The sequence below is a fragment of the Marmota flaviventris genome, chromosome 3 (genome assembly GCF_047511675.1).
Source record: "Marmota flaviventris isolate mMarFla1 chromosome 3, mMarFla1.hap1, whole genome shotgun sequence".
Lineage (NCBI taxonomy): Eukaryota > Metazoa > Chordata > Mammalia > Rodentia > Sciuridae > Marmota > Marmota flaviventris.
In genome coordinates, this window is record NC_092500.1 from 100422848 (window position 1) to 100446489 (window position 23642).

The window sequence follows — 23642 nt, forward strand, 5'->3', positions numbered from 1 at the left end:
TCCAAGATGAACTATCAATAGGTTGGAACAAAGAAAGAATATTAAAAGTTGTAAGAGAAGCACCAAGTCACCTATTAATGCAAGCCCATGAGAATAATAGCAGATTTCTCAGCAGAAATTCTAAGGGTCAGGAAGACATGGAATAATGTATTTCAAGCCCTAAAGAAAACAAAATTACTACATCCAGAAAAGATATCCTTCAAAATCTAAGAAGAAAAAGGACTTTTTAAGATAAGAATTCAAGACTGCTAAATCAGCATTACAGAAGATACTCAAAGGAATCCTACACCCAGATGAGAAACCAAGATAAACAACCAAAAGAGCATGGAAAAGAATAAGTAGATGGGCTGGGGTTGTGGCTTAGTGGTAGAGCTCTTGCCTAGCATGTGTGAGGCACTGGTTTGATCCCTGGCACCACATTAAAAAAAAAAAAAAATGAAGAAAAGGAAAAAAAAAAAAAAAACAAGGGAGAGAACTAAATTACAGAAGATGGGGTAGAGAGAGAAGATGGGAGGGGAGGGGAGGGGGGATAGTAGAGGATAGGAAAGGTAGCAGAATACAACAGTTACTAATATGGCATTATGTAAAAATGTGGATGTGTAACCGATGTGATTCTGCAATCTGTATTTGGGGAAAAATGGGAGTTCATAACCCACCTTGAATCTAATGTATGAAATATGTCAAGAGCTTTGTAATGTTTTGAACAACCAATAAAAAAAAATGAAAACAAACAAAAATAAAGGTATTGTATTCATCTACAACTGAAATTATACACACACACACACACACATATGAATAAGTGGATAAGCAAATGAGAAGTGGGATAGAATCAAACATGATTATTTCAGTAAACCATCAAACCCCTAAGACAAATAAAAGAGAAAGAAATGAACAAAGATGATATAAAACAATAATATCAAAACAACAGGAACTGGTAATTTGCCTTGCAATAACAACCCCGAATGTAAATGATCTAATTTCTCCAATGCAAAGATGCAGACTAGCTGAATGGATTAAAAAGCAAGACCCAACTCTTTGAAACTGACAAAGGCACATACAGGCTGAAGGTAAAAAGATGGAGAGTGATAATCCAAATGAAATCCAAAAGCAAGCACGGCTATCCCTGCATCTGACAACAAAGACCAAAATTGGTCAAAAGAACCCCAAAGATCACAATATGCTGATAAGGGTACAATCAATCAAGAGAAATATAATGATTGTAAATATATATGCACTGAACTTCGCAGCATCCAATTTTATTTAAAACAAACAAACAAACAAACAAAAACACTACAAGACACAAAGGGATAGAAAGGTCCCATAATAGTGGGTGACTTCAATACCCTAGTCTTACCAATGGATAGATTATCTAGGCAAAAAATGAGAAAAGAAACATTGGAGTTAAATTACCCTATAGATCATATGAACTTAATAGCCATCTACAGACTATTCCATCTAACAGATACAGAATATACATACTTTTCATCAGCACATAGAGCATTTTTCAAAATAGATAACATTCTAGGCCATAAAGCAAATCCTAATATACACATACATTCACACAAATAAAATTATTTCTTATATCTTTATCAGACCACAACAGAATGAAATAGAAATTAACATCAAGAAAAACTTAGGAATTATACAAAAATATGCATATTGAACAATGTATTTTTTATAGTAAACTGGGAGAAATTTAAAAATTCCTAGAATCAAATGATAATGGAAACACAGCCTACAAGAACATATGGGACGGGCTGGGGTTGTGCTCAGTGGTAGAGAGCTCGCCTCGCATATGTGAGAACCTGGGTTCAATCCTCAGCACCACATAAAAATAAATAAACAAAATAAAGATACTGTGTCCATGTATAAGTAAAAAATATTTTTTAAAAAGAACACATGGGATACAGCAAATGTGAGGGAAGTTTATAGCAACACATGCTTAAATTAGAAAAATAGACCTCAGATATAACCTAATGATGACTTAGAAAAACAAGAAAAAACAACAACACCCAATATTGGTAGAAGGAAAGATATAATAAGAACCAGTAGAAATAAATGAAATAGACACTAAAGAAAAATCCGAAGAATAAATGAAGCAAAGAATTGATTAGATAAACAATTCTGACCAACCCTTAACCAAGCTAACCAAAAAAGAGAAGAACCAAACAAAATTAGAGACGAAAAAAGTGGGATATTACAAGAAGTACACTAAAATTGATAGGATCATTAGGGAATATTTTGAAAACTTGTATTGCCAATAAATTAGAAAATCCAGAAGAGGGGTTGGGGTTATGGCTCAGTGGCAGAGTGCTTGCCTCATACATGTGAGGCACTGGGTTCAATCTTCAGCATCACATAAAAATAAACAAATAAAGATATTGCATCCAGGTGTAATTAAAATTTTTTAAAAAAATCTAGAAGAAACAATTTACAGATATATTTGACTTATCAAACTTGAACAAGAGAATTTTAAAAAAAAATCTAAATAGATCAGTAACAAGAAAACTGTTTGCAGAAGATAATAACTGTATACCTAGAAAACCCTAAAGAATTCACCAAGAGTCTCTTAGAACTGATAAATTCAGCAAAGAAGCAGGATACAAAATCAACACAGAAGAGTTGGATAGCTTTCCCAGACACCAATACTGAATTCTTTGAGAAATTAAAACAAAGAAATCAGGAAAACAATCCTATTTACAATTGTTTTAAGTAAAATAAAATACCTATGAATAAACCTAACCATGGAGGTGAAGACCTCCTACAAGGAAAAAATTATAAAACACTGAAGAAATAAATTGAAGAACACATCATAAAATGGAAAGACCTCTCCATTCATGGACTGGGAAAATTAATATTGGTAAAATGGCCATACTATGGGACGTGACTGACAGATTCAATGCAATACCCATCAAATTACCAATACATTCTTCACAGAACTAGAAAAAACAATTCTAAAATTCACATGGAAGTACAAAAGACCCCAAACACACTAGCCAATCCTAAAAAAAAGAACAATGTTCATAAAATCACCATACTGATTTCCAAATATAATATAGAGCTATTGTAACAAAAACATCATGGAAATGGCATAAAATTACACATGTAGACCAATGGAATAGATGCAAGACACGCATCTACAGTCATCTGATTTTTGGCAAAGGGGCAAAAAACACATGTTAGAGAAAAGAGAGCCTCTTTAACAAATGGTGAGGTCAAAAGTGAACCACTACCTGCTGATGGTTGAAAACTAGATTTTGAAATTGTTCAAAAACTGATTCAAATGGATCAAAGACCTTATGTAAGACTTGAAATGTTAAAATTGTCAGAAGAAAACATAGGTAAAACACTTGAAATCAGTATTATAGGCAATGACTTTCTGAATAGGATTCTAATAGCTGAGGAAATAGTAGTAAGAATTAACAAATGGAATTATATCAAATGAAAAAACTTCTGCATAGCAAAAGAAAGAATCAACAGAGTAAAGCAACTGCCTATAGAAAGGAAGAAAATCATTGCCAACTGTTCATCCAACACAGGATTAATATCCAGAACATAGAAGGAACTAAAAAAAAATTTAACACAAAATAAGATGTACAACTGGTTGAAAAATACACGAAATATTCAATGTCTTTAGTCATCAGGAAAATGCAAATCAATGGGCTGGGATTGTGGCTCAAGTGGCAGAGTGCTTGCTTAGCACCTCTGAGGCACTGGGTTCGATCCTCAGCACCACATAAAAATAAAATATATATGTGTACACATATATGTACATACACACATATACAGAAAATGCAAATCAAAACTACATTGAGGACTGGGGATGTGGTTCAGTGGCAGAGCACTTGCCTGGCACGGGTAAGGCACTGGGTTTAATCCTCAGAACCACATAAAATAAATAAAATAAAGGTATTGTGTCCATCTACAACTAAAAAAACAAAACAAAACTACATTGAGATACTATCTCACTCTAGATAGAATGGTTATTATCAAGGAAACAACAACAACAAAACCCAACAACAAATGCGAGTAAGGATGTGGGGAAAAGGAATTCTTATATGCTATTGGTGGGAATGTAAATTAGTAATAAACACTATAAAAATTTCACAAAAACTAAAAATAGAAGGACCATATAACATTCCCAGCATCTATATCACTCCCAGGTAAATACCCAGAAGAACAAAAGTCAGCATACAATAGAGATATCTCCATACTTATGTTGTCATGGCACTATTAACAATAGCCAAATTTATGGAATCAGTCTGGATGCTCAATACATGAATGAATAAAACAAATGTGGTAAATACACACAATGGAATATTATTCAGCCATAGAGAAAATGAAATCATGTCATTTGTAGGAAAATAGATGGAATTGGAGATCAACGAGTTAAGTGAAACAAGCCAGACTCAAAGATAAGTATTCCATGTTTTTTTCATATGTGGAATCTAGGGGGTAAAAAGATGACATGAACATAGAAAGGGGACTATTAGAAGGAGGAAGGAACTAGAAGAATGGAGGAAAAGAGAGTAATGGGAAAAGTATATACAATCAAAGTATATTATATACACATATGAAAATATGACAATTAAACCCATTATTTAGCCACCTGCAGTGACACACACCTATAATCCCACTGACCTAAGGCAGGAGGGCTATAAGTCTTGAGACCAGCCTCAGCAACTTAGCAAGACCCTGTCTCAAAAAAAAAAAAAAAAAAAAAGAAAGAGCAGGGATGTAGCTAGGTGCAAAAATGCCCCTACGTTAAGTCTCCAGTTCCAAAAAGAGAAAGAAATCCATTATTTTGTATAGTTAAAATGTGCCAATAAGTATAATTAAAAATTAATATTCTGGACATAATAAAAAATATGAAATGGTTTCCCACTATTATTTTTACACAAAGTTGTATTAAAGGCCAGGTGTGCTGATACTGGAGGGAAAAGAAGGTATGGAATATAAAGAAACAAAATTACTTTCATTTGTTCACTATATCACCTTTAAAGAGATATTATCATAAGTAATATGAGAATTTTGCAATGCTACAGAATCAACCAATAAAATCTATTTATTGTGTACAACCAGAAATATGAAAAATTGTGCTCTATATGGGTAATATGAGTTATAATGCATTCTGCTGTCATATAACAAATTAAAATTTTAAAAAATGAAAAAGAAATCTATTTCATTAGTATAAATCATCAACAAATGGAAAATGGTATCTTCCATCAAATAACTACATTTATACAAACAACCAAAACCACAAATACCTATGAGTAAAATATGTGCATGATCTTTAAAAGAGCTTAAATTGAAAGACACTGAAGACCTAAATAAATGCAAATCGAGATATATTCATACATAGGAATACTTCTTGTCACAAAGATGTCAATTCTTTCCAAACAATCAACTGACTCAATGGAATTTCAACTCCAAGGGTTTTGAGTTTAGAGGGGGAAAAAAAAAAAAACAGGTCCAAGAACAGACAGTTTTGAAAAAGGACAGGTAAGAGAGCCTTCTCTACCAAAAGCAAAATTACTAAAAATCTACAGAAAATATGACAGTGTAGTAGAAGCATGGAAATAAACAAGGACACCAATAGAATAGAGTGCCCAGAAATAAACCCATATATAAAATGAAAACTTTAAATATATAAGGTAGAACTGTTGGTCACTGGGGAAGAAGAATGGACCATTACATATCCACACAGACAAAAATATTAAATGGATTTCTCTCACATCCTAGGAAAGAATAAATTCCAGATGGATTATAAATCTAAATATGCAAAACAAATTTTAAATCTTTGTAATGAAGAGATTAGACTTTCATCTTTATGTAGAAAATAATGTGTTAAGATAAAAAGTACAAATCATAAAGAAAAAGATATTTAAAGTTCATTACATTAAAATTAGGACTCAAAAAATATTGGCAGGTCAGACGTCTATAGGAAATGAACAATGAAACTAAAGAAATGAAAAATTAAGGGCTGGGGATGTGGCTCAAGTGGTAGTGTGCTTGCCTGGAATGCGTGAGGCACTGGGTTCAATCCTCAGCACCACATAAAAAATAAAATATTGTGTCCACCTAAAACTAAAAAAATAAATATTAAAAAAAATTAACATAAAGAACATATAAAAGGTTTTATAAATTACAGGAGGACTGCAAGTTTGAAGCCAACCTCAGCAACTTTGTGAAACCCTTTCTTAAAATAAAAAATAAAAAGACCTAAAGTTGAGGCTCAGTGGCAAAGTATCTCTGGATTGAATCCCTAGTACCAGGGGGAAAAAAGTTAAATGAGTAAGAAAAAGAATTAAATATAAAATGGGTAAAAGATAAAAATAGGAAATTCCAAAAGAGATATGGTCAGTTCATATATTTGTCATCTGCATAATGCTAAGTAAAATCACAAGGAGACACTATTTTATATTCACCAATTGGCAAAATTTAAATTTGACAATACTATGTGTTGGTGATGTGGGGGAGCAAAGGAATCCATATAAACATTTTGTTGGTAATATAATCACTTCAAAGAATAGACTAGAACATCTATTACATTGACAATGCTCTAAGAAATTCCATAAAGCTGGGCATGGTGGCACATGCCTATAGTCCCAGTTACTAGGGAGGCTGAGGCAGAAAGATCCCGGGTTTGAGGGCAGTCCTAGTAACTTAACAAGGCCCAAAGCAACTTAGCAAGACCCTGTCTCAAAAAATAAAAAGGAATAGGGATGTGGCTCAGTAGTTATGTGCCCCTAGGTTCAATCCCTGGTACCAAAAAAAAAAAAAAAAGACAGAGAGAGAGAGAGAGACAGAGAAAAAAAATTGATAAAGCTCTGTAACCTCCACCATGTGCACAGGACATGATCAGCATGATTAATAGGGGCATTTCTGTGTGTGTGTGTATGTGTGTGTGTGTGTGTGTGCATGTTTGTGTGTATGTGCATGTGTGTATAAAAGTGGAAACATCTCATATGTCCTTCAAAAGTAAAGTAGATAAATTTTGGAAGAGTCACTCAATGGAATAATATACAGCATTAACAATGAATAGTAAGTATAAAGCAATGCCTATCAACATGAATGAATCCCATAAATATACTGAGGAAAAAAAAAGTCAAATAAAGAAGAGTATTTCTTTTTTTTTTTTTTTTTACTTTGAAGCCAGGGGTACTCTACCACTGAGTTACATCCCCAGCCCTTTCAATTTTATACCCTGAGATAAGGTCTTGTTGAGTTACCAAGGCTGGCCTTGAACTTGTGATCCTCCTGTTTCAGACTCCCTAGTAGGTGAGACTGTGGGTGTGCCATGATGCCCTGACAGAAGAGTGTTTTCACTGAATCATTTATGTAGTTTTGGAACATGTAAAAATGTAATAAATTTTGAGGAATAAACAGATATGTCCCAAATGTATAAAAAGATGCGTGGAACAAAAACCATATAGCAATACAGAAGTTACCTATAACAAGGGAGAAAGTGTTGTATTTTTAAGCATGTATTTACTGTATTATACCTGTATTATACTTTTGCTGTTGTGGGGTTTTTTTTTTTGGTAGGGATTGAACCCACAGGTGCTTAACCACTGAGATACATCCTCAGCCCTTTTATATTTTATTTTGAGACAGGGCTTTGCTACGTTGCTGAGGTTGGCTTTGAACTTGCAAACCTCCTGCCTCAGACTCCAGAGCCTCTGGGATTAGAGGCATGTGCCACCACACCCACCTTTAGACAGGGTCTCAACTGTGTTATCTATCTAGGCTGGCCTCAAGTGATCCTCCTGCATCAGCCTTCTTTCTTAGTAGCGGGATTACAGAAGCATACCATCACACCTAGCCCTGTTGTGTATTTCTCAAGTATTCCATATTAAATTTTAAAAATTAAAAAAAGTGGGGGAGAGTTGCTTTAGAGACCAATCAAAATCCTCTGGATAAGAATTATATTTAGCTGGGCATGGTGGTGCACACTTTTAATGCAACAGCTCAGGAGGCTGAGACATGAGAATTGCAAGTTCAAAGGTAGAGTCAGCAACAGTGAGGCGATAAGCAACTCAGTAAGACCCTGTCTCTAAGAAAATCACAAAATAGGGCTGGGGATGTTGCTCAGTAGCCAAGTGCCCCTGAGTTCAATCCCTGGTACCCCCCCAAAAGAATTATATTTAAAGTTCTTTAAATATAAAAAAATATAATAAAGAAAAGATTAAAAACTGTAAAAACAAAAGTTAGTGGTTTTGATAAACTATATGTCCTAGTAGACAGCTTGCTTAAAACCATCATGAGGAAAGTTGTTTCTGTTCTTTTACCTGTCTCTTATACGTCTCAAGTTGACTTCGTGCTGCATTGGCCTTTCTTAACTCTTCCTCTAGACTGACAGTGTTCTGCATATACATGGTATTCTTCTCTTCTAAGAGTTTAACCTGCCGCCTCAAATCACCAAGGTCTTCCAGCTTCTTTTTATAAGATTCCACTTGACCTTCTAGTTTAGATACTTTATCAGAAGAATGTCTAGAATAAGATAGAAATTAAAAATCAGAAATATACACACGGCTGCTAAGATCTTTAGACAATGTTAAACCAAGAAAGATTACTAGGCATTATCAGGCAACAACACATTCTAATGAAATTATGATACCAAAAGTGATTTGAGAATAATTTTTTGCTCAGATTTTGTAAAAATGTCCAAAATGACAGAAAAATATATTGTTTAGAATGTTATACAATTCAAGGAAAGCAGCAGGGGACAGCCAGCAAAATCACATTTAGTACAAAAGTAAAGTAAGTTGTTAGGCATGAGTCATGAGTGATCATAGGAACAGAGGTTTTAGTGGAAAAAATAGTAGATAGACAGTGGCAAATTGTAGAAACTAAAAGGAAAATGTAATTTGTGTGTATATGTGTGTATGTGGTGCTGGAGACTGAACACAATGTCTCATGCATATTAAGCTGAGTGCTACAATACTGAACTATAACCCCAGCTGAGAATATAAATTTTTCTTACATAATTTTAGTTTTAGAAGGAAGGAAGGAATAATAAATATTTCTTTTTCTTTCTTTTTAAAATTAAAGAGACCTAAATGTAAAAAAAAAAAAAAAATGTGCGTGTGTGTTTGTGAAGAAGCGAGATTCAAGATGCAAAGAAAAATGATAATTGATATAACACAGACCCTACATTAGCATGGAAGGTTTGAGACTGACATACTGAAAAATGAATTAGTGCTGGACAGGAGGAAGAGTAGAGGTCTACACTCTACAAGCAACAGAAAAATGATGAAACTCAGAAAATTTAGAGGTACTGGAGACAAAGAGCATGGGAGAGTTCAACAGTTCATAATCTCTTTTTTCTGAGCAGTAAGAGACAAGGTCATTTACTGAGATTAAGACATGGAGGGGGCAGGTGAAAGAGTTATAAAAACAACAAACAACTATGAGAGAAATGGGATACAGGACTAAGTACTGGTTAATAGTGAAATGGTGGACCAGGAGTAAGAAACTTTTCCCCAAAATACTGCAGATATAATAAGTGAAGAGTAAAGACCATTAATTTGTAGTTAGACAAAACTATCTATGTAATTTTCTCTGTTCATTCTCAGTATTCAAAGAACTGAAGCAGAAAACAGAAATGACTGGAATGATTCAACAGATAACTGGAGATTATGCAAGAAACAGAATGGTAGACTACTGAGGTGGCAGGTGGTGACGTATCAATAAGAGAATAATTGAAGTGAACGTGAAAATGTCCATGAAGGAAATGAAGCCCTGCAACATGTGCCAGCATCCAAGAAAAAAAAAGATCAAGTGCCTGGAGGGCTCAGAATTAAAGAATATGGGTAATAAGAAAAAAATGTTTCTGAGCTAGACAAGTGTGAAATGATGGTCAGATTAACTTCTATTTAACAGGCAGGAGGACTGATTTGCCAGATAGCATTTCAAGAGATAAGCTCATTTAACTCTTCATATAAAACTGAGGTAAGTATGTATATTACTTCCATTTTATAGCTGAGAAAATATAGAGGTTAAATAAGTGGCAGCTGTAGAATATGAACCCAGGTAGTATGACTCTTAAAACACACTGAGGTGTGCTAAGAGATTCAAGAGTTTTTTTTAAAAGAGAGAGAGAGAGAGACAGAACTGATGGGTCTGAAATTATACAATGAAGGAAAGATTGTTTACCTAAGAACATCTATTTCATCTTTTAGAGACTGAGCTTCGTCTGCCAAAGTAGTTAATTCATCATTCTGTTGCCGAAGTTCAGAGATTTCCTTTTCTAACTCTTCACAGCGTATTCGATAATCATCTTTGGCTGCTTCTAGCCTGTAACCAGAATAAAATAGATCAAGAAAGCACTATTTACTGTCTCATAATTCTCTTTGGAACAATAAAAGAAGATAAAACATAAGAATAAACTCTTCAACATGTCTGTGATTTTTGTGGCCAAAAGCTGTATTCCTAAATTGTATCTATTATTAAAGTTGATTCCAGTGTTCCACACTTGAAAAAGTGACAACTTGTGACCATTCCTCCATTGTCAGAAAGCTAGACATCAAAGAATGCTTCCCCCAAATACTGGGTCTTAGGCATACTAGGCAACCACTCTACTGCTGAGTCACACCCCCACCTCTAAGGTTTTATTTTCTAATTATGAAATTAATATATATTTCTTTCTGAAATTTGCAAAATACAGAAAAGCAAAGAAAATTAATACCATGTATTAATCCAAATAACTATTGTTTAACATTTTGGGAGCGCACCTTTCATTCTCATGTTAAAAAAAAAATCATTAATACTATTTCTACTTGTAATTAACTAGACTTTTTACTTAACATATATCCTTTCTTTGATTTAACTTTTTTTAATATTTATTTCTTTAGTTGTAGTTGGACACAGTACCTTTATTTTACTTATTTATCTTTATGTGGTGCTGAGAATTGAACCCATGCTAGGTGAGCACTCTACTGCTAAGCCACAACCCCAACCCCTTTCTTTGATTTATAATACTCTTCTCTCTCCTATTGCAAGTATTTTATGCTATTAGTGACTTTTAATTTTATTTATATAAGTATTTTAAAAATACGTACATAAGTCCTAATTTTTATGCATTTCAACTGATTGGAACTTCAGTTTTTACTTTTAGTGTATAAACTTTCTTTATTTTAACTCTACATTTTCTGTGAGTACTTCTGTAATAGCACTTCCTCCTCCACAGAAAATCTTAATTAAGCTTCTCCAGAAATCTTCACCATAATTAATCTTAGTCTATAAGTAGAAGAGTCTCTACAAGAGTAGTTAAACTTCCTAGTTCCTGTTGCACTATCTATGTGCCCACCGGCCTGGAAGAGATCAATGCACCTTTACCAGTTTTTCACAAATATTTATGAAATATCTAGTATAAGCAAAAAAATAAAATAAAAATTAAAAAATTTTATATATATGTTTGTAGAAGTGTGTTTGCAAATGCAAAGTGTGATAAGAAAGATCCTTTAACAAGGCCTCTGGCCTTGAGCCAGAGCTTCACAGAGATGTTTACATTTCAAAGAGAAGTAGTTACTAATTGGGATCCATGGTAACAGGTGGCAGTGGGAGGGAAGAAGGGGGAAAATAAACTCTCCCCTTCTCAGGCACTGTCCTTGAAGGGTTAACTTGCCCAGAACAGTGAAAGAAAAAGCTGTTTTTGTGTGAACTTCTGCAGACTGTGAACTTCTGAGCCCCTTCCCTTACACAATAGGTATAAAGTTCTGAAATGGCCTGAACTAAGGGTTCAGGGGATTAATTGATTTCCCTCTTAACCGGGCTGCAGCAAAAGAAACCTGCTTCCTGTTTCCTATTTGGTGCCCTTCCTGTCTGTCCCCTATTACATTTTCAATGGTTTCATTACTAACATTAAAGTTTTTAATTCATTTTGCGTATGATGCAATGCTGGAATCTAACTTCTGCCAAAATACCTATGCCAAGCCATAAACAAACAATCTAAACTTTCCTTATTGATTAGAAAATGTTATCATATCACACATTTTATATATTTAGATCTTCATTTGTGTTACTTGTGTATGTTTACCATACCATTAGTTAGCTAAGAAAGTGGGACAAATATATCTGACTTTACAAGGATATTTAACAACAACAACAAATATCCTTGAGAAATATAGTACTGATCAAATATTTGAGTTTTTAAGGCACTTCAAAATATATTATTATGAATATGTATTCTGGATCAACAAAACTTTAAACATGATTTCCTTAATAATGAAAATGTAATTTCCCTAAACTATAACTGGAAAATTAGCCACAATTTAGAAACAAAAGGATAAAGTTATATTTTATTATTCATGGATTTTTGTCTTAGGAGGTCAAGATAAAGGGTTCTCAAACATTTTGGTTTCAGGATCCCTTCATATTCTTACAATTACTGAAAACCCTAAAGAACCTTTAGTTAGGGACTAGGGCTATAGCTCAGTGGTAGAGCACTTGCCTAGCATTTGTAAGGCTCTGGATTCGATCCTTACTCAGTACCACATAAAAATAAATAAATAAAATAAAGGTATTGTGTCCATCTATAACTAAAAATATTTTTAAAAAGAACCTTTAATTATGTAGGTTTTATCTGTTGCTATTTGTCATATCAATAATTAAAACATTTAAGTCTATTTACTTAGTTTGATTGAAAATAACAGTAATAAGCCCATTATGTTAATACAAACATATTGTTTATGGAAAAAATTACATTTTTATGAAACAAAAAAAATGAAGGTTAACACTATTTACATAGCTGAAATATCTGGTTTTACAGAAGAAAGTTGGGTTCTAATAACCGTTTCTACATTCATCTGTTGTGATGTTTTTCAATGAAGTACATGAGGAAAATCCAGGCTTGCACAAGTATGTAGTCAGAAAAGAGAGAGCCTTATGCATTCTAAAACAGTCTCAAAGAACCTTCAGGGTCCTCAGATCCCATTTGGAATTGCTGGTAAAGGCAATAAGGAATGGATTGTTTCAAAGGTTTCCAAGAGGACTAAGGAAAGCTTTTTATTGTCTTCTGTTAGAGAAAAAAAGAAGAAGAAAATTCAGAAACATCTCATTTAGAAATAATGAAGGACAGTAAGTATATTACTAAATTAAGCTACTTGGAAAGTAAAAACCAAATTAATTTCCACCAGGTGCGGTGGTGCATGCCTGTAATCCCAGAGGCTCATGAGGCTGAGGCCCTAAGTAACTCAGCAAACCCCTGTCTCAAAAAAAAAAAAAAAAAAAAAAAAAATATATATATATATATATATATATATATATAAAGGGCTGGGGATGTGGCTCAGTGGTTAAGTACCCTTGGGTTCAAACTCTGATACCAAAAAAAAAAAAAAAAAAGTATAATTTTTCTGTTTTAGCAATGGAAATCTATAGCCAGTTAAGAAATAGGTCATAATATATTTTTTAGTAAACCGTGACAAAATATTTTCATAATGCTGCTAAGACCTTCAATTTTGTGCTTTTATTTCATCTTAAAGCATATCAAAATTTCCTGATTCTCTTTTCCCTTTCCCTTTTGGCCTTTTACTTCTCCAGAAGATGTGTTTGAAAGATGGTTCCTTTAAATTGTACCTATTGTTTTAAATCAGCTTGTCTTTTAAAATAAACTTATCTCTTAAATCATGCTCTAGGTCTTTGTATTATCTCTTTAAATTGTATGCCTGTGTATATTGTGTCTCTTTAAAGTTTCCTTCTGTATTCTTTTACCAACTCTGGCTCTTTACAAAAATGAATTTACTTTGAAATTCCTATCAGGTAATCTGTGGTTCACTCTGCCCAGTTATCTGTTGTTTTTTTTAAAAGGAATTTTAGTTTTGAATGAATTTAATCTTTCTGATGATTGCTCCAACTCACCTTGCCTATTTTTTTCTTCTCTTTTTTGAGAAGGGGGTCTCATTAGGTTGCCCATGCTGGTCTAATGACTGTCCTGCCTCAGTCTCTCTATTATCTATGACTACAGGAGTATGCCAACTCACCTGGTTCCCAACTCATCTCATATCCCTTCACTAGCATTCTTCCTGTCTTCCTCTAATTTGTTCGTGGTCTGCCTTTGCTTACTACAACACTATAGTGGGGGTGGGACAGATGTGTGGAATGCAGGGCTGGTGTTTGGTTTCTTTCTTTTTTTCACTGTTATTTTGCAGGTGGAGCATTCTGTCATGAAAAAATATTAAATATTTGATACAATTCATCCTAGATGTGAAGTTATGTCACATAACTTGTATGGAAAGATCTGAGGAAGTTATTTATTACACACCTTTGTCTCAGTCTGCAGTTAACCAGAAGTCCTAATACTATATTCCTAACCGTTAAGTGACAGTTACAAAATTTTTTAAAATTCAAGTTTAATGGGTGGTCTTTTACCTGAATGTTTCTTCTTGTAGCTGTTCTAATTGAGTTTGGAGTTGCAAATGCCTTCTTCCTGCTGGACTGTTGGGATCTTCTATGGAATCAGATTGATTGAGTCTTTCCATTAATATCTGATTCTCTGCCAATAAACTACTTTTCTCCTCTTGCAGTGCTGCAACCTGTTGAAATACAGAAGACAGCAATTATTTCCTTCAATTACACTGCATCAGTTCAGTCTCCTGTGAATTACTATTATGAATCAAACCCTACATTAAAGAATACAGTTAATTTCCATTTAAAACATTTGCATTATTTTGGAATATTTTTCACATAGAACAATATGTACAAGTAGATAAGAATTAATTTTTTATTTCTTATTTATTTATTATTTTGAGATATGGGTCTGACTACACTACCCAGGCACCTCAACTTTCTGGGCTCAAGCAATGCTCCTGCCTCAGCCTTCTAAGTAGCTTGGCTTACAGCTATGCACCACCACATCTGGCTTTATTTTGTATTTGAAAAGATATTCAACAAAGATAGAGGACAAACACAGAAAAATAATCATCATGAGTCACCAAAGAAATGAAAATTCACACTAAAATGTTATTACTAAAGTGGCTAAAATTTAAAAGACTGTACCAAGTATTGGTGAAGGTAAGAATAAAAGGTATCACTGATGAGACTATAAAATATTTCAAACACTTTGGAAAACAGGTCAGCAGTCTCAAAAAAACTACACATGTAACTACCATGTAACTTATCTAGCCATTCCACTCCTAGGCATTTACTCAAAGAGAAGTAAAAGCATATGCCCACACAATAACTTAAAAAGTTTTTTTAAATTTTTTTTTTAGTTGTTGATAGACCTTTTTTTAAAAAAATTTATCTACATGTGGTGCTGAGAATCGAACTCAGTGCCTCACACAAGCAAGGCAAGTACTCTACTGCTGAGACACAGCCCCAGTCCTTAAAAAGATTTTGCCAGTTTCACTTGTAATAGAGAAACACTGGAAATAACCCGAACATTTATCAGTAAGTAAATTGATAAATACATTAGAGTATATCCACTGTACAGGTAACTTTTGGGCAATAAAAGTTCCCATTGATAATGATAACATGAAATACTGAAAACAAACAAACAAACAACAAAAACCAGACCAAAAGAGAACATAACATAGGAACATGTGTGATTCCTATTAATATAATTCTAGAAGATATTAGCTAATCTGTAGTTTCAGAATGCAGACCTGGGAACTGAAGGGGATTTATAGTCATAAAAAGCTGGGAATAGTGGTGCACATCTAAATCCCAGCAACCTGGAACCTGAAAGCAGGAGGATCTCAAGTTTGAAGTCAGCCTCAGCAATTTAGGAAGGCCCTAAGCAAATTAGACTCTATCTCAAAAAAATTTTAAAAGGGCTAGGAATGTAGTTCAGTAGTAAAGTGTCAGTGGGTATAATCCCCAGTAATAAACATAAGTTTCCTGATGTTTTTACTTTTTTCTTTCTTCCACCTATTTTGTTCTGTTTTTTTAAAAAAGTATACATGTGTGGTGCTGGAAATTGAACCCAGGGTCTTGCACACACAGGTACTCTACCACTGAGCTATATTCCAGTCCTACTACAATCCCCCATTTTCTTTTGTAAATTTTGACAGGTACATTTATTTATTTATCCATTTTCTCTTTAACTTGTTCCAGTTGGGCTATTGGCCCTATCACTCTACTGTTCATCAGGATCACTGACCCCCAAGTCACTAAGTCAACATTTGACACAATTGGTTATCCTTCTTGAAGCACTTATATCATTTGGCTTCATTCTTTTGGATTCTATTCTTCTCAATTTCCCTAACAGTGCCTAGAGCTTATCTTTTCTAAATATAGTGATGGCTTCAGGTTTCATGGCTATAAGCCCCATCTATTTTCTGACAACTGACATATTTCTATTTCTAGTCTAGAACCCTGAACTGGAATCATTTCTATTCGTATGTCTACTAGCAATCTCCAATTAAAATTTTACAAATAGAACTTTTAAAAATCATTTTTTAATATTTATTTTTATAGTTGTAGTTGGACACAATAACTTTATTTTATTTATTTATATGTGGTGCTGAGGATCGAACCCAGGGACTTGAACGTGTGAGGCAAGCACTCTACAGCTCAGCCATAACCCTAGCCCCTAAAAATCTTTTTTATATTAATACATAATAATTGTATATTTTCATGGACTACAGTGTGATGTTTTGATATATGAATGTATAATGAACAACTAGGATAATTACATGTACCATCTTAAACATTTATCATTGCTCTATATTGGAAATATTCAAAATTTTTTCTTCTAGCTGTTTTGAAATATACAACGAATTATTGTTGACCATAGTCAACCTATTATGCTACAGAACACTAGAACTTAAACCTCCTATATAACTGTATATTTTGTATCATTAAACAACTTTTCTCTATCCTCTCCTCCCTTCCGGGCCTCTGGGATTGATTATTTTAGCTTTCACATGCAATCATGTGGTACTTGTCTTTCTATACTTGGCTCATTTTGCTTAATATAATGATTTTCTGACAAAAAGGATTTTATCCTTTTTATGGCCGACTAGTATTCCATTGTGTATATGTACTACATTTTCATTATCTAGTCATCAGTTGATGGACACTTATAAGGTTTCTATTTCTTGGCTATTTGTAACTAGTGAAGCTCATTTCATTTCCTTTGAACATACACCCTGTAGTGGGATTGCTGGATCATGTGGCAGTTCTACTTTTTATCTTTGGTCTTTTGTTTTGTGGATACCTAGGGATTGAACCCAAGTGTAGTTATCACTGAGCCACACCCATAGCCCTTTTTATTTTGAGACAGGGTCTCGCTAATTTGCTTAGGGGCTTGCTGATTTGCTAAGGTTGGCTTTGAACTCACAATCATTCTGCTTAAGCCTTCTGAGTTGCTGAGATTCCAGGTGTGTGCCAGCCACCATACCTGGCTATCATTTGTCTTTTTGATAACAGTCTTTCTTACTGTGATCTTGATTAGCACTTATCTGATAATTAGTGATGTTGAGTATTTTTGTATAAATTGTGGATCATTTGTATTTTTATTTTTTAGAAATATCTATTAGGATCATTTGCCCATTTTGTAATCAGATTATTATTATTGTTGCTGTTGTTGGATTGAATTCCTTATTCCTTTTTTTTTAAATATTTATTTTTTAGTTTTCGGTGGACACAAGATCTTTATTTTATGTGGTGCTGAGGATCGAACCCAGCGCCCCGCACATGCCAGGCGAGCGCGCTACCGCTTGAGCCACATCCCCAGCCCCTCCTTATTCCTCTTAATGCCTTATTGGATGAATAGTTTGTAAATATTTTCTCTCAATCCATAGGTTGATTTTTCACTCTGCTGATTGTTTTCTTTACTGTGCAGAAGCTTTTCAGTTCGATATAGTCCTGTTTGTCTAATTTTGCTTTTGTTGCTTGTGCTTTTGAGGTCTTATTCAAAATAATCTTTGCCCAAATGGAATGTGTGTGTGGGATATGGGGATTGAACCCAGCACCTCACTGCATGCTAGGCAAGTGTTCTATTACTGAGCTACATCCCTAGCTCTATTTTAAAAAAATTATTTTGAGACATGGTGTAAGTTGCCCAGACTGTCCTCAAACTTAAATCCTCCTTCAGCCACCTGTGTAACTGGGATTACAGGTGTGACACCATGCCTGGCTCCTAAATGGAATTCTTGATTAATACCCACCATCACCTAGTTTGCCAGTAGTCTTTCTCGTTTTACTAAATGGTAACTCCCTCCTTCCAATTGCTCAGCTATCATCCTTAACATCTTTCTCACACTCAAATCCAATCTATCAGCAAATTTAACATTTGCTCTACCTCAAAAAATCTATTGTGGTCACCTCTCAGCATCTCTAACATACAGATCAAAGTTAATATAATTTTTTGCCTTATTGCAGTGGCCTCTTAGTTGGTCTCTGAGCCAACTAAGAGTAAAACACAACTCAATCCCATGACTATTTTGCTCAAAATCCTTCAATGGCTGGCTACCCATGTCACTTTTTATAAAGAAATATATTAAGGCCTCTCTGGACTAACTGACTTTTCCTATTTTCTCCCTTCTTCTATTATCATTTTCATCTTACTATCTCCCTCTCTCTTTTTTTTTTGGTGGTGCTGGGGATCGAACCCAGGGCCTTGTGCATGCAAGGCAAGCACTCTACCAACTGATCTATATCCCCAGCCCTTCCTATCTCTTTAATATACTACTTCACTCCTATCTCAGATCCTTTGCCTTTTCCATGGCCCTTACCTTGTATTCCCCCTGGAAATATGGTAGGCTTGCTCCCCTAATCTCTTTGGGATTTTACTAACTCATCACTCTCTTAAGGTGGGCCTGGGTTGACCCAATTAAAAATTAAATTTTCTGGACTCTGTATTCCTTATTTTACATTCCCTGCTTTATTCTACTCTAGAATGCTTATCACCACATAATTTACTGTATTTGGGGTGGGGGGGATTACTGGAGATTGAACTCAGGGGCACTCAACCACTGAACCACATCCCCAACCCTATTTTGTACTTTATTTAGAGGCAGTGTCTTACTGAGTTGCTTAGCACCTCACCCTTGCTGAGGCTAGCTTTGAACTCACAATTCTCCTGTTTCAGCCTCCAGAGCTGCTGGGATTATGGGCACACGCCACCACGCCCAGATAACTTAGTGTATTTTTATCTTGTTTATCAGCTATCTTAGAATAGAAGCACCTTGAGGAGGGATGTTTCATCTGTTTCTATTCTCCCATCTTTATTTTATCTAAAGCAACTAGAACAGTACAAGAAATGTAGCGGGTGCTTGGCAAATGTTGTTGGTTAAATGAAAGAATATGAAATGTCAGTTCTATAATTTGTCTAATTTCTAAAACCACATTAGTCTTTCTAGGATCTACTCTATATTCCTGATCTATTTCATTCATTTCTACTATTTCTATTTTCATAGTTAAAATAAATATTGAAGGCTGTATGTTTTTTAAACATATTTTTTGCTATTGCATTCCAACTTTAACTGCATGGTGATCAGAGACCATAATACATATCACAGATTCTTTCAATTTTTCTGAGAATTGACATACCATCTGGGATGTGGTAAATTTATGTGAAGGCTGAGTGTTGAACAAAAAAACCTTAATATTAGAATTATCAGACCAACTATGGGGCTGGGAATATAGGTCAGCGATAGAGTGTTACCAAACATGTGTGAGGCCCTCAGTTTGATCCAATACTGCAAAAGTAAACAAATAAATAAACTACAACAAGCTAATGCTGCTAAAACATTTTAATTTAGTATCTATGGCAGAAATCCTTATATATGTACAGAAAAAAAAGTGACTAATTTAAAAAAACGTAAACATGATTTATTTAAGAAAAACCATGACAAAGGAGCTTATAATGAAACTCACAGTTTCCTGCTGAATTTTCTCATTCCCCAGAGACTAATTTTCACTATTCCCAAGTTTCTGCTTTGGATTTTGCTTATCTCTCTAAATATATGAATGTATCAGTATTTCTTGATCTATCAATTTTAGATACCATTTATGCTAGATTATATCAATTTGTGGAGTGGGTAACATGATGCAAGAAGTTTAACCCTTCTACATTTCTAGTTAGAGCCTCATATCAGTCTTCTGCCACATCTGGTCTATTTGGTGTTCTGTTGTTATAGAAGCTCCTCACAAATATTTTTGACCATTTCATTTTTTGCTCTTTTTATCCATTTAGCACTTTTCAACTGTCTTTTGACTTTCAGATGTTGATGAAAAATGTGTTTCAGAGCTGGCTACACTCAAGGTGACTATTAAATATCTAAGATCTTGCAAACTAGCTGTTAAACCATCAGAAACTTGAATTCAGAAATTGGCAAACACTATAAATCCAGGCTTTAAAAATCTCCCCAACCCTCCTGAAAGCCAATTTACTAGCACACCATGAAGACTCATGGATGCTGATATCACTACTCTTTCTTCCTCAGAGGTTCGTATCATTTTAATTCACTGTAAATATTATAAATTTAATGGGGTTGCAAAAAAGAAAGAAAATGAACATGTTTGTTGAGTCTATTATCCTTAACCAGAAACATGTTTATTTTTTTCCCTTTTTCATTTAATTACAGTTGTATTATATTCAAACTGTACTACACAGCAGTACACAAAACATTTGGTGGTACACAGAACAGACCACCTACCTGCATATCTAATTCATGGCATCTTTGAGCAATTTCTTCCTTTGCTGACAAAGCTTCATTTAATTCTTCTGTAGTTTTCTTCAACTGGTTAGAAACAAAGATATGATAACTATTTCAATATAAGATGGAAACAATAATTATTTTATGCAACATAGAATTAAAACGTTCTTCTCTTTTATTTCTTGGGGAAAAGTACAAGGGGAAATCAAAAACCATCTTTTAAGACTCAAAAGAAGGTACTTCTAGTTTTGAATTTCTTTTAGTCCTAAGTCTTATCTTTTCTATTCTCTGAACTTGGCTCTTTCTCCATGTCAAGTTTTCTTTCACATTTTCTCCTGTCTGGACTATTTGGTTCTTGGTAATGTTGGTTCTTTCAAGAGCTGAGAAGTTTTACCTTGATAAAACATCTCATAGAGGAATGGAAGTTTCAACTGTTAAAATAAATAGTTTTAACGCAAGCTTTTCCATCATATTAAACTTTTATGCTAATTTGTACTGCACCCTTTTTTTAACAAAGGATTTTTATTATTCTAATTCTCAAACATTTCCAAGTTGTATCCCATTATTATTACAAATTATAAATTAGCAAAGTATTGAAAATTTTCCTTAAGGTAAGATTTTCTCTCTATTTCATGTGACCAAACTAAGGGGAAAAGAAAAAAATCATGACTAGAAAACAGGAATTACAATAAGTTAAAGAAAATAGTTTTCAGTGGGTTATGCAATAATACTTTAATTAAAATTACAAACAGGACAGTAGAATGAGAAAAACATTATAATACTGTACATATATGTATGATTACACTACTGGTGTGACTTTGTACAGCCAGAGGAATGAGAAGTTGTGCTCTATTCGTGTACAATGTGTCAAAATGCATTGTACTGTTATGTATAACTAATTAGAACAAATTTAAAAAAGGAAGGGGGAGATAAGGACAACAGAGGAGACAGAAAGGTGAGGTACTGGGGAATAAAAAAAATTTACAAATGGTGTCAATTCACAAAACATTTTAAGTTCTTAAATTTTAGGTAAAATATAAAAAATTATACAAATATATTCCATAAGCAATTTCAACTAAAAGAGCTTCTCATTAATATCTAAACTTTACCCTTTTTAATTTTGCATGAATACAAATAAGGCCAAATTATATACCTGGCGATCAAGGTCAACATAGGCATCATTCCCAGAAGAGACAGGAGACTCTTTACTCATTAGCTGAAATTAAGATTTAAATTATTATAAAAGTGAGGCAAAAAAAAGACAGTCTACATAATATACTTACACAATAAATAAATAAATACCTAGCCACTATTGAAATATAAAAATTAAAATGAAAACACAAAAGTTAATGAAATAATTTCCTGTAAATAATACTTCAGAGTTTGAAATTTTTCTTTACTCCAGAATAATGCCTTCACTTAATATAAGAGGTCTAAATTCAGGTGCTCATTTTCACTATAAGCCTAAGCCAAGAATCAAGTATAACATTTTTTATCACTGAAAAGACAAATAGTAAAGTTTAAAATGTGGCTAGAAATTTAAAAACAGTGACTTTCAGTAAAAATAGTGGTATTAAGCATCAACTTAATTCTAAAAAATAAATGTGGACAATGTCAATATAGCACTTACATTCACACACAGGTATTCCCCTAAATCTTTGCTTCTCTCAGCCTTGCATTGCAAAGAGAAGATTCAAAGCATGTCTGAAAGGTTGGGATAAAGGGATAAAATTCTGACCATGACAAATAAAAGGGGCAGACTCAAACGGCCCCAGTCTTCTATGATTTCTCATGTTTCGTCTGAGGGACAAAAGGGGGAGGGACAATTAGAAATGTGGGGATTTCATATCAAGAGATCTTGTGATTTCATCCTTCACTCTGCTCTCTAGAGAACTGAAATGTTATGTTCAGTAACATCAGCACTTCTCAACATGAGATTCCCCAGACCAACAGTATTAGCACTGCTTGGTCTCGTGTCAGAAATATGAATTCTTGGGCCCCATCCAGGTTTACTGAGTCAGAACATCTAGGGTTAGCCTGAGGACAGTTCAATAAGTACTCCAGGTGATCTGAAGCACATTGGAGCTTGAGAATCACTGCTCCAACTCACTAATGAGAATGAAAGTCCTTTAACACAATAGGGGGGAAAATCTCAAGAAAGTGAAAAATACCAGCTTCAATTTTTATGCTTTAGTTGAATATATTAATAGTAAGATTTTTTAAAAAGACTTTTCTTCAAATTGAAAAAAATGGTACTCATTGTAGAGAAGAAAAAATATAATGAAAAAGATCTCTACCATCTGGAAAAAAAAAAGTAACTTTTATAATTTTGACATACTTAAAAATTAGCTGTGTTTGACAACCATGGGTCTAGCAGAATTCAAGAAAGAAACATAAATCAGTAAATACAGTATAGTATGATAAAGGCAGTGGCAAGATATTCAGAGAATTCTGTAATTCAGAGGTGGGTAGGAGCAGGGAGCAGGAAATATTTTTTTTCAGTCTTTTCTCCTTTTTGCCCCTTGTTGTATTTTGGTCCTTATTATAACACCTCTCAATAAAAAGTTAAAAAGTTAAATATCCCACTCTGAACACTGTCAATCTTTCATTCAGTTGTTCCTCAGCTTCACTGAGCTCCTAGGTCCTATCCCTCTTCTCACCTTCTCCGTGTTTCCAGTCTTAGCCCATCATTCTTGTATTCACTTTCTTCCTTACTTTGCTTAGAAACTGCAGTGAACACTATTGGTTTTGCCTGGCTAAAGTTTACTTCTCTTTCTTCTACTAACATTGTCATCTTATTTTGGGGATTTTCCTTGTCCACTTTAGAATCCATGTTTGTCATTTGTTTTATCAATTATCTTCTCTAGTTTACCTTCCAGCTAAGAAGCTGGAAGGAATGGAATTGAGAGCACAAGTGACAGGATAAGCCTCTAAGAACAGGTCTTCTTAGAGACCCTATTCCATTTATCAGTCCTCTTTCTTATATCTCAACATCTGTCTTTCTCTTTCTTGGGGCTTATTAGCATTTAAGTAGCT

The 23642-nt window shown here is 34.0% G+C and overlaps 1 protein-coding gene across 7 annotated transcripts in view; it reads right to left on the reverse strand.

Moving 5' to 3' along the window:
- The window catches only part of Hook3 (hook microtubule tethering protein 3), a 123524-nt gene that overhangs the window by 46301 nt on the left and 53581 nt on the right, over nucleotides 1–23642 (reverse strand). For all 7 annotated transcript variants that reach the window (XM_071610155.1, XM_071610156.1, XM_071610154.1 and 4 more), the window contains 5 exons: nucleotides 21760–21822; nucleotides 20607–20690; nucleotides 14371–14534; nucleotides 10159–10299; nucleotides 8292–8493 (listed from right to left, as the gene is read on the reverse strand). In XM_071610155.1, coding sequence (XP_071466256.1) covers nucleotides 8292–8493; nucleotides 10159–10299; nucleotides 14371–14534; nucleotides 20607–20690; nucleotides 21760–21822 — 654 coding nt within the window. The remainder of the gene's footprint in view (nucleotides 1–8291; nucleotides 8494–10158; nucleotides 10300–14370; nucleotides 14535–20606; nucleotides 20691–21759; nucleotides 21823–23642) is intronic.